The sequence below is a fragment of the Salvelinus fontinalis genome, chromosome 30, assembly GCF_029448725.1.
Source record: "Salvelinus fontinalis isolate EN_2023a chromosome 30, ASM2944872v1, whole genome shotgun sequence".
Lineage (NCBI taxonomy): Eukaryota > Metazoa > Chordata > Actinopteri > Salmoniformes > Salmonidae > Salvelinus > Salvelinus fontinalis.
The window spans coordinates 37,109,914-37,122,412 of NC_074694.1; the positions used below are offsets into that span (position 1 = coordinate 37,109,914).

General features: G+C 44.5%; 1 protein-coding gene across 2 annotated transcripts in view; it reads right to left on the reverse strand.

The window, feature by feature from the left end:
• LOC129829155 (glutamate receptor ionotropic, delta-1-like) overlaps positions 1 to 12,499 on the reverse strand; it is a 477,366-nt gene that overhangs the window by 215,358 nt on the left and 249,509 nt on the right. For both annotated transcript variants that reach the window (XM_055890732.1, XM_055890733.1), the window contains exon 3: positions 12,002 to 12,286. In XM_055890732.1, coding sequence (XP_055746707.1) covers positions 12,002 to 12,286 — 285 coding nt within the window. The remainder of the gene's footprint in view (positions 1 to 12,001; positions 12,287 to 12,499) is intronic.

Sequence of the window (12,499 nt, forward strand, 5' to 3'; positions counted from 1 at the left end):
CTATCTTAAAAGCCCTTTTTGCATATGGAGTTGCGAATCCACATTGGATAACCCTTTGATAAATTCATTTTCACCACGTCTTGGTAAGCGCATCGCAGAAGAACGCACGAGACGGGGACTCCTTTCAAATGACTTCTTCCCTCCCACTGTTTCACTCAGAGCTGGAGAGAAGCCGTCGAAGGAGGAGGCGGATGGGGGAAAAAATGACTTCAGCTTCAAAGTAGAGCAGAGAGCCAAAAGCAATTGCGCATCTAATACCAGGCTAATGCCCTGGCCCCTACCAACAAGCACATGGAGGAGCTCAGCGAAATCTGCCTGGGTCTAAGAGGAAGCTACAACAGGCCTACACCCTCATTCTCCCCCAAGAGCTGGGATAGGATGGGCTGGGATCCCATTTAAATATCTTGGCTGAAAACACGCCTCGCTGTCACAGGCAAATGGCTGGATCCTCAGGAGCTAGGGGAGCGAGGAGAGAAGTGTCATTTATCATGGCGGCTGCTGGTGCCTCCCGCCTTCCCTCCATCGGCGTCCCTGACTGAGGAGAGGCAGGGCGAGGGGGAAGAGACTGAAGGGTCTTGGGCTACTGTCAAACCCTGCTCTATTTTCAGCAAAGGCACCATTTTTTTTAATGCAGAGTGATTACCCAAAGGGCAAGGGGTCGGTATGATGTGTTGAGGTATATCCGTTATCCGTTTTTTTTCTCTCATAAAACTACAATATAGTGTTTTTATGGATTTCAGCCTGCATACTATGTTATCGTGACAGCTACAGTGTAATGCATCACATTACTTTGCATTAGACGCAGTATGAATAGTCTCCATAACACTTCATCTTGGCCATATTTCTTGGCCACGTGGGATGAGTCGCAACATGACAGGCATTGTAAGGCAACTACCCAACTCAGCTCTCACAGAGGAGAAGAAAATGGCAAAACACAAAAACAGGTAATAAAGACAAATGTCAAAGTGTGTTCAGTTTAATCTACCAGGTCCAGTCAGAAAAGCCTTCATGTCGTATCAGATAATATTATAGTACACCGATATCACACCTTTTTGAGAGAGAGAGCTTCAGTGCTAAGACTTTTTCTCAGTCTAGGGTGTTGTAATAAAAAAAGATCATCTTTATTTAACTAGTCAAGTCAGTTAATAAGAGCAAATAATTATTTATAATGACGGCCTACCCAGGCCCTGTAATGGGAGACTTCAGTATGGATGGACTTGGAGGACTCAAGTTCGTGTTAAGAACAAATGAAAGTGAGATGACTGGTGATCTCGCTTCCCCCTCCTTTCTCTCTCTCCCGCCTCTCTCCAATTACCTCATGTCTTTCTCCTCCTCTCTCTACCTCCCCTGACATGTCTCTCTCTTCCTCCCCATATCTCCATCTCTATCCTACTCTCATGGCACTCCAATCGCCCTCACAACCCCCCAGTCTCCTAGACCATCCACGTCACATGGTGAGGGCCCAAGGTGAGTGTGGTGGGTGGAGTTTAAGAAAGAGACGGAGTCATTCACACACACAGCATCTCACCGAGTCCCTATTCCCGCTACCGCCTCTTCCCCTTAGTGCAGATCCCGGGCCAATTAGGGACTATAATGAGAGGCAACATCAAAGCATCGACGATAAGAAAGAAAATAGAAGAGCCCAAATATTGGAGCTGCTGCAGGTGTCCAGACAATATCACATGCAGGCCCCGTGGAATGCTTAATCAGCGACAACAAATTGCCGCTGCGAATCTGACGACCATGAAGGCTCCGCTCAACGACATCCCCTAAGAATTCATCATCAGCTCGACTTGTGTGAAGTCCGACCACTGATGAGAAGCTACACTCTGAAATACTGTGTAGAAGCGGTCATCATGATTGCCTCAAAGTTAAAGATGGTCAAAGAAAAGGGTCTTAGTACTTTGGATGAAATTGGCAGAAGGAAGTCGCCATTGACTCTCCTAACACATATTTTAGTTTTTAAGCATAGAATGCACTCTGTAGGCTAGTGTATGTCTACTTAAAGTAATGGGAGGTTTTTACTGTGCCTCCCAAAGAATACAATACCGGTACATTTAACATCAAGACTCAGTCATTCTGAGACAGGAATATAATTTCCAGGCTGGCATTCTCAGTTGGCTCACTGTGTCTGTGAATCTGGCAATGGCTTAGTGTAAATGAGGCCGCTTTCAAAAAATTTGTATTAGTTAATACAGCCATAAATATGTATAAGCCGTCATAAGATTTTGAGTGGATTCTCAAAATAACTGAATTCCTATTAAGAATTGAACATGATGAGGAGTGAGCGCTGTCACCAAATATGGATTCCAATTGAGGGCCATACATTCATTCGCATGTAAATTAAGCCAGAATTACTGACACTTTTCATAAACGTCTGGCAGTAAAATTTACATCCAGTCTGGCTGGCTTAAATCAGAATGAGCTCTCTCAGGCAGCTCTGGTATACGTGTGAAATATGGAGCGGCATTAAATTAAATTATTCACACGCGCACGGCCCTACACCACAAACCAAATAAAAAAACGAAATAGCCGCCAAAGGAACATCTGTACTGTGGCACCTGTCAATTGATGATAATCCACCTCCATTCGGCACACCCCATCCTCTCCTCCGCTCCCCCAACGGTTCACACCTTTCTCACAGTGAATTCCCTACGATATACATTTACGTCATCTTCAAATGATCAAAATGTTAACCATGCTAACGAGGGCAGCACTTCCTGTGCTCCCACATAGGCGTCAACTAGTCTGCCTTCGGGAAGAGAGGATAGGAAAGAAGAAGGGCTGGCGGGCTGCTCTGAAGCTGGGTGCTACTGGAGGATCAGCCTGGACCTGTGATGTGAGGTGACTTCTGTTGGCCTCTCCTGGAGCAAGCTGCCTCAGAGCATCAAGCAGCTCTGGGAATTATTACTCAGCATAATATACAGTGCCTTCAGAAAGTATTCACGTCCCATTACTTTTTGGCACACTTTGTTGTGTTACAGTCAATTTGAAATGGATTAAATTGAGATTTTGTGTCACTGGCCTACACACAATACCTCATAATGTCAAAGTGAAATTAGGTTTTAATACATTTTTTGAAATGAATAAAAAATGTCCAGGCTTTTGCCATAGATGGCAAAGTGCTTGTCTCTGGACCACACAAGCTTTAGATTGCATTCTGCTAAGGCACTTGTCACTCTCTACATTGGTCAGCTACATTGGTGACCAGGGTGGAATTCTTCTGATACGTCTATGTGGCCTGGGCACTCCAATGCTCCTAGAGAGAAGGGGGAATACTGAAGAAAGCGTTGATGATAGTTCTACAGTCTCCATCAGAGGTCCAGGCTTTTGGCATAGATGGTAAAGTTCTCGTCTCTGGACTGCAACATTGTAGAATTGTGCCTTCCACGGCACTTGCTATACACTACATGACTAAAATGCTCATCTCATTCCAAAATCATGGGCATTAATATGGAGTTGATCAACCCCTTTGCGTCTATAACAGCCCCCGCTCTTCTAGGAAGGCTTTCCACTAGATGTTGGAACATTACTGCGGGGACTTGCTTGCATTCAGCCACTAGGATTAGTGAGGTCGTTCACTGATGTTGGGCGTTTAGGCCCGGCTCGCTGTCGGCGTTCCTATTCATCCCAAAGGTGTTTGATGGGGTTGCAGTCAGGGCACTGTGCAGGCCTGTCAAGTTTTTCCACATCCATCTCGACAAACCGTTTCTGTATGGGCCTCGCCTTGTTCACGGGGGACTTGTCATGCTGAAACAGGAAAGGGCCTTCCCCAAACTGTTGCCACAAAGTTTTAAGCACAGAATCATCTAGAATGTCATTGTATGCAGTAGCATTAAGAAATAAGGTTGAAACATGAAAAACAGCCCCAGACCATTATTCCTCCTCCACCAAACTTTACAGTTGGCACTATGCATTTGGGCAGGTAGCGTTCCACCAAATTCAGATTAGTCCGTCAGACTGCCAGATGGTGAAGCATGATTCATCACTCCAGAGAATGCGTTTCCACTGCTCCAGAGTCCAATGGTGGCGAGCTTTACACCACTCCAGCCGATGCTTGGCATTGCGCATGGTGATCAAAGGCTTGTATGCGGCTGCTCGGCCATGGAAATCCATTTCATGGTCCTCCCGATGAACAGTTATTGTGCTGACGTTGCTTACAGAGGCAGAATGGAACTTGGTTGTGAGTGTTGCAACCGAGGACAGACGATTTTTTCACGCTATGCTCTTCAGCACTCGGCGGTCGCGTTCTGTGAGTTTGTGGCCTACCACTTCACGGTTGAGCCGTTGTTGCTCCTAGATGTTTCCACTTCACTATAACAGCACTTACAGTTGACCGGGGCAGCTCTAGCAGGGCAGAGATTTGATCAACCGACTTGTTGGAAAAGTGGCATCGTATGACGGAGCTCTTCAGTAAGGCCATTCTAATGTCAATGTTTGTCTATAGAGATTGCATGGCTGTGAGCTCGCTTTTATACACCTGTAAGCAATGAGTGTGGCTGAAATAGCCGAATCCACTAATTTGAAGGCGTGTCCACATACTTTTGTATATATTGTGTACATTGATTGGCTGGAATGGAGCGAATGGAATGGTATCAACAACATCTTTTTTTCCCCACTCTATTCCACCAATTCTACTCCATTCCAGCCACTGTTATGAGCCGTCCTCCCCTCAACAGCCTACACTACTATCTACATGCTTTAATTTGGGTTTCTATGCAAAGTATATGATTGAATGTTTCTTAAAGCCTGCAGCTATTTACTTTAAATGAGACATATAATCATGTCAAAAAAATAATTCAAAAATGTAATTTTTTGAGAGATAGCTAATGAAACACACATGGACTTTTACAGTAGCTGGCTAGGCTAGTCAAACTAAAATTAGCTAGCTTTAAATACATTGGCTAGATAGAAGCAGGCCATTGGCTGCCTTCATCACAAGGAGTATGTACGAGAGTTCTGATTGGTTCCAAGTTTAGCAGTTCGGCAAATTTGAATTAATTGAAGGTGCCAACAGATGTTAAAGTCATCATAAAAGCGTTTTACTGGAATATACAAAAAATCTACTCCTCCCTCGACGGGGATCAATCAACGTCACGTTTTTTGGCTTCGGATCACCACGTAGGTGGTGTTGTCAGTATTCACAGGCTAGTAACGCTACAAGCTAAGATAAACAAGAACGCAGACGATCTTAAGATTAAGGCCTCAGTCGGCGTTTATTTAAGCACTAATGCTCTGTAAATATGTATCTCTTTCTAGTAAGGGTTCGGGGTACATCCTTACTTAGCATTCTCGCCAGGCTTAGGCAATAGCTGCCGTTAAATGAGCAATCGCGGAGTTCACTTGTTTGGCTGTGGCAGATAGGATCTGCTAGATGGAGACTAATTAACTGATAACACTTTATTACATGACTTGGGCAGATGGTAAGGGTGACTGGCTTGGGAGTGGATTTGTCCTCCGTTTCCTCCACTCAGAAAGCCTTGCCATGCACTCCTGGGGGAACTGTTTGTATAAATAAATCTGTCTGGGTTCATGTAGTTTCTGCATTCTGCAGGGTGTCTCGATAATATCATCACTCATTTTGAACGGCACAGCGAGGGGTAAGGGAGCGGTAAAGGTAATAGGAGTTCTAGGAGTGACTCAGCTGATTTCAATCCAGACATCTCCTCTCCTCCTCGTCCATAAATGAAATCCCCTCCGCAGGCTGATATTTGTTTATTTATACTGAGGCATTACTATCAGGACAGTGGGCATTAAGAACTGCTACAGTAATAACCCCCCCTTGACTTTACGGCCTGTGATTCATAAAGGTACACCACTAAATATAATGAAATTGCTGCGGACCAAACGTCTAGACTGGGAAAATACAGGTAACTGCCAAAATAAAGGAAACTTCAACTTAATAGGGCATTGGGCCACCACAAGCTGCCAGAACAGCTTCAATGCACCTTGGAATAGATTCTACAAATGTCTGGAACTCTGTGATAAAGATACATTTCCCATGAGCCATTCCATAATTAGGTGTTTTGTAGATGGTGGTAGAAAACGCTGTCTCAGGTGCCACTCCAGAACCTCCCATAAGTGTTCAATTAGATCTGGTGACATATGGTTTACATCGTTCTCATGCTCATTAAACCATTCAGTGACCACTCATGCCCTGTGGATGAGGGCATTGTCATCCTATGGGGGCATAGCCATGTTAGCCAAAATAGTTCAATTTACTATGCATCCCTCACTTACCCATATTTCCGTTATTTGGGCAGCTACCTGTACATGCATAAGCAAAATGATGGAGCCTAGAAGTAAATGAATCATTTAAGGTCAGGCACATGGGGTGTTGAACTGATGCTGGACTTCAATGCCCGGCATTCAACTCTGATAGAGATGATGAAAATCTTATGTGGGGAACCCTGAACCTGTGTATCCACTCAACCAGTTTACCCTGACCCCTATAAATGACCTATCACCAACATAAAAATACACTGAGGGTACAAAACATTAGCAACACGTTGAGTTGCACACCCGTTTGCCCTTAGAACAGCCTCAATTCATCAGGGGCTGGACTCTACAAGTTGTCGAAAGTGGTCCAGAGGGATGGTGGCCCATGTTGACTCCAATGCTTCCCACAGTTGTGTCCAGTTGTCTGGATGTCCTGTGGACCATTCTTGAGGAAACTGGAAACTGTGGAGTGTTTCCAGGTGGGTGTGAAAAACCCAGCACCGTTGAAGTTCTTGACACTTTCAAACCGGTGCGCCTGGCACTTACTGTAGTACCTTTTGCAGTCCGACCAGCTTCAATTTGTTGGTAATGGACCCTGCAAGGTGGTGAAAGCATCTACAGGGATGCCGGCCCATATTGACCCCAATGCTTCCTTCCCACAGTCGTGTCAAGTTGGCTGGATTTCCTTTAGGTGGTGGACCATTCTTGATACTCACGGGAAACTGTTGAGCGTGAAAAACCCAGCAGTAGTGTATTTCTTGACACAAACCATTGCGCCTGGCACCTTCAACCATACCCCGTTCAAAAGCACTTACATTTTTTTTGTCTTGCCCATTCACCTTCTGAATGGCACACACACACAATCCATGTCTCAATTGTCTCAAGGCGTAAAAAATCCTTGTTTAACTTGACTCCTCCCATTCATCGAAACTGATTGAAGTGGACTTAACAAGTGACATCAATAAGGTGTCATCACGTTCACCTGGATTCACCTGGTCAGTCTATGTCTTGGAAAGAGCAGTTGTCCTTAATGTGTTGTACACTCAGTGCACAGATATACTATAGCATGTCAGCTCCAGACAGCATTGTAAACCATCAGGCGGAAACGAAGGCAGAAACCCATGTACAGCATTGTAAGGTCACAACCCTGTGAGTCAACACACATCATCCAGCCCTCATTGCTTTTCGTCTCACTCGCCCTTCTTTTTTTCTTCTGTTTTCACAAAGTCAGGAGGCTTTTGTTCTGGCTGGCTAACAGGTGCCTCTTATTGGTGCTGATGAAAACAGGAAGTCCCAGCATGAGTATGGAACCTGGTCGAAAGTAATGCACTATATAAGGGACAGGGTGACAATTCAGTCCCTGGTTGCAGCCAGTCTTAACCCAGGCCGCCTGTGTGTGATTGGGAGTCCATATTTGACGTGGCACTAGCTGCTGTGTCATGCTCGGTGGAACATTCGACGGAGCCGCAGCGTGAGCCAAAGCACTGTGTGAAGGACGGAGCAGATCAATGCAACGGGTAAATCAATTCAATGAACTGTAGCGGTGGTGTGTTTTCGCCCTTCACTCCACATTTCTTCATTCTATAGAGACCCGCTGTCTAAATCCTGAGTCCCAACGCCTCCCACAGGATAATGACATAGCCCAGCCAATGGCAGAGTGGGGCTCGATTATTAAAGCTGCAATATGTAACTTTTTGGGAGACCCGACCAAATTCACATACAAATGTGAGCTATAGATCTGTCATTCTAATGGCAAAGCAAGTCCAAGAAGCGGTAGATCTGTTCTATGTACGCTGTTTCTTGGCTTCGCATTCTTAAGTTTTGTTTTTGCATCTTTTACTTTCGGTTTTGTACGCCAGCTTCATACACCTGAAAATACAATATTTTTGGTTCTGGAAAAAATATTTCACAGTGGTTAAGATGGTGCAATGATTCTCTGTACTTTACTAGAATTTTAGTAACCAGGAAATGGCGGAGCGATTTCTGCATAGTGCACCTTTAATTAATGAATGTATTTATTCATTCATTACTCACTCGGTTCTTTTTTACAAGACTGACCCCATGTTCAAAGCAGTGCTATGTAGAAAGTGTCGTGCATGGAATAACCAAAATGACTGCTTTCACAATCAGCAATGATGGCAACTAGTTTGGCTGACGCGAACCGGGTAAAGTCAGGAGGACTTCGAGTTAGGTGTTAGCCAGATACATGGAGAAAGCAGAGCAGTAAACATTGTTTCAGCAGTTTTTTCTAACCATATGCCAGCCAAAAACTGTCTACTCCACACTGTTCATGGGACTGAAGTACTATGAAAAAAAAAAATGCTATTTCTGCATTTCAAGCAGCATCACTGCACACATTTCTATAACAGGTAGAGGGATTTGCCCTTTTGTCCTTTTGTCAGCAAGCAAGAAGAGGGAATTGTCTGTGCTTTATGGAGCGATGCAGGATTTCCATGAGGAAGTAACAGAGAAAAAGAATGAGAGAGAGAAAGCGAGAGAGTGCGACAGCAAAAGAAACAGAGAGAGAGAAGAGAGAGAGAGACACAGACAGAAAGTGAATTAGAAGAGAGAGGATGCAAGACAGACAGAATTAAAAAATGAAAGGGAGAATGAGCATGGAGGTTAAGAGAGGACAGGGGCAAGCAAGGGAGGCAGGGTGGAGAAGGGGGAGATGGGATGGAAGCAGCAATGCAATCCAAGGTCTCTCCTTAATCATCATCATTCAGCTGTCAGGCCTGGGCAAGGCTGGAGCCAGGCCTGGACACCCAAACCCAGACCCCATCTGCTCCTAATAAACTTAAACAAAGGCCTTAATTTGAATAAATGTGCCTTTTTCTTCGCCCCTCACTTTTTAATGCCTTTGCTCATCAAAGGGAGGGATATTGCTGAGGTTGGGTTTGGGGGGGATGGAGTTGTGGGGAGGAAAAAGCTGGCTTGTATATGCCTGTTTATAATCCAACTCATTTGGTGAGTCAGATGGCTCAGCGACAACCATTTTTGGTGCTCTGTTATGACCTTCAATTGTAAAGTGTAGCGCTGCGCACCCCTCTTTTGTAACGTCCACGTGCATGTTTGTTTACCTTGAGAACAGGAAGACATTACGCATCCTCTACGGCCTCTACAACTCTTTGAAATACGAGAAAAAATATCATAATCGAACATGATAGAGCTGTATACAGGTTTGAGGTCAGGCGGTGTCAGAGGAAGCCACAATTTTTTGTTCGAAAGGCTCCAGCCACCCAAGCCTTAGGCTGTTCTCTCTGCTACCGCACGGCAAGTGGTACCAGTGCATCAAGTCTGGAAACAACAAGACCCTGAACAGCTTCAATCCCCAAGCCATAAGACTGCTAAACTAGCCTGCTAAATAGCTAATACCTGGACTACCTGCATTTACCTTTTTTTGCACTAACTCTCTTGCACTGACTCTATGCACACACACTGGACTCTACCCATACAGTCACGTACTTACACTGACACCCCAACACATACACACCCACGCACTACATATGTCCACACACACATACATGCGCACACAGACTTTCACACTCACCACATATGCTGTTGCTGCTACTGTCTATTATCCATCCTGTTGCCTAGTCACTTTACCCCTACCTACAGTGAGCTCCAAAAGTATTGGGACATGACACATTCTTTGTAATTATACAATGACTATGAGGTTAAAGTGCAGACTGTCAGCTTTAATTTGAGACACGCTGACCTCTCACGGTTACAATAACAGAGGAGGTTAGCATTGTTGGGGGGTCATGATTTGCATGCCTCTGTAAGATTCATTCAGGATTATCCGTAATCATGGTAGCATCCACATTAATGTAGAAGTGTTTAGAAATGTACAATAAATGTGACTCAAAATGACAATACATTATTTACCATTCATTTCTATTGGGCACAAAATAATCTGAAACAAAACCAAAACTAACTGCAAATGCATCCAACAAGTTTGTAGTTACAAGCTTGATGTATTCGTTGTCTACTGGGAATATGAGACCAAATACTAAACGTTTGACTACTTTAATACACATAAATGAATTTGACCAAATACTTTTGGTCCCCTAAAATACTTTTGGTCTACCAAACCTCGTACTCCTGCACATCGACTCGGTATTGGCACTCCCTGTATATAGCCATGTTATTTTTACCCATTATTGTTATCGGTTATTCATTGTGTACTCATTTCTTGTGTCACTATTTACATTTTAACTCTGCATTGTTGGAAAAGGACCCATAAGCGTTTCACTGACAAATACAATTCGATTTGATTTGATTCATTGGCTAAAACTACGCGAGGAGGATGCAACAATCTGTGTACAGAACTCCGTAGGAATTGAAGTCATATGAAGATGCTGTGGGGAAAATATTGAAGGATTCACATCAAACCAATCCTCTACAGACTAACACTTTATATTCACTAGCTATCTTAATTGCCTTAGAAGTAAATTGACATCACTTGCTTTCTTAAAAGTCCAATTATGGGACGCAACACACGCTAATACAGTGAAACAAACAGGTTTATGAATGCAATTAAAACCATTCATATTAAAATGCCACATTTACTAATAGAACAAATGAAGAAGCGCAAAACATGACGATATAACAGCCGTTTCTAATCTCTTCTTCATATGGATAGAGTGCCGTATCAGCTTGCTCATGATTTTGATCAATAACAGAATAGCAGCCGGAAACGTTAATATATTACCCCTACCATGGCCTATGCCACTCACACATGCACTGCAATCTGCTACACTGTTCTGAGAATCCAAATCCCTTGGTGAAGAACTGAAAGTCCCTCATAGGCTGTGTTTAGACAGGCAGCCCAATTCTGATGTATTTTTCACTATTTGGTCTTTTTACCAACCAGATCAGCTCTGGAAAAGATCTGATGTGATTGGTCAAAAGACCAGTTAGTAGAAATAAAATATCAGAACTGGGCTGCCTGTGTGAACATGCCAGTAAGCAGTCATTCGACAATAATGAAATAACCTGGGTAACACGGATAAAGACCCTGGTTCAAGGGCATCACTGAAGCAAACCAAACATAGACAGGTTGAACTTCTGACCTTTTCTGTAGCCTCTCTCTACCTTCACAAACGTAGACACATAGACCTATAACGGAACAATATAAAATCGGAAATAGTATTGTCATCTAAAAGCATTGAGCTGCAAGGAACACGCTGTAAAACCATGGATCCGATCATGGAGCTGCTGTACAGTACATCCCATCATACATTTACATGTGTAACTTAGCTGACGTTCTTATCCAGAGCGACTTACAGTTCGTGCAGTCATCTTAAGATAGCCAGGTGAGACAACCACATACCACAGTCATAGTAAGTACATGTTCCTCAATAAAGTAGCAATCAGCAAATTCAGAGCTAGTAAGGGGGGGGGTAAAGTGTGAGTGTGAGTTCTCAAGTTGGGTTGCGCTACTATTTGACTCTTTTGATCCTGATTAACACCATTCAATAAGTCTCAGGAACAGGTGGTTCGTTGACGAGCAAGACAGCCTCTCTCCCTCTTCTCACAGCGAGATCCCCATGTGACCGTGAGTGAGCTCCATTTACTCCGTCTGATCACTCAACCCTGAGGGGCTCCATTGATTGGGGCACCTGTGTCGCCGGAAACACCCCAACCCTTCACCCCTCGGCCCCCATAACCCTCGTCACCAACCTCCTTCCGCCATGCTCCGCAATCCTTTTTAAGCGCCGCCTCTGAAGCACGTTCACTAGCTAGGTAGAGCGGGCGCCAGCACATACTCCACACTTACCGTACTCATTGTCATAAAAGACAATGAACTTCTGCCAGCGCAGCTCGCCGACCAGCGTGAGCATGACTTCGTTGAGGCGGACGGGCGGGCGCGCCGCTAAGGTGTAGCGCTGGCCGTCAGGACTGGGGTTGAGCTGGCAGGCGGTGCGTGGCGAGCCCTCGCCGCTCCGCTGGACGTACAGGTGCGGGATGTGCATGGCGTCCGTCAGGGATTGGAGGGCGCTGGCCGATGCACAGCCCGTAGAGGTCACCAGAGCCAGGATGCCCTGGGTCATCAGCTCACAGGCTGGGGTAGGAGGTGGAGAAAGAGAGGTAGAGAGAAAGGGAAAGAGGATTAGTACGGTAAAGTAAGCAGCCCATCAATCTAACTATAAAGCACATACTGCATATTGTAAAGAGAAGAAGCAAATATAATATTATGAAAATTGAATTCTAGTCTTCAGTGAATACTAATGCTCACATTACAGCTTTGAATGCGTTGCCTTAAGTCAACGTAAGG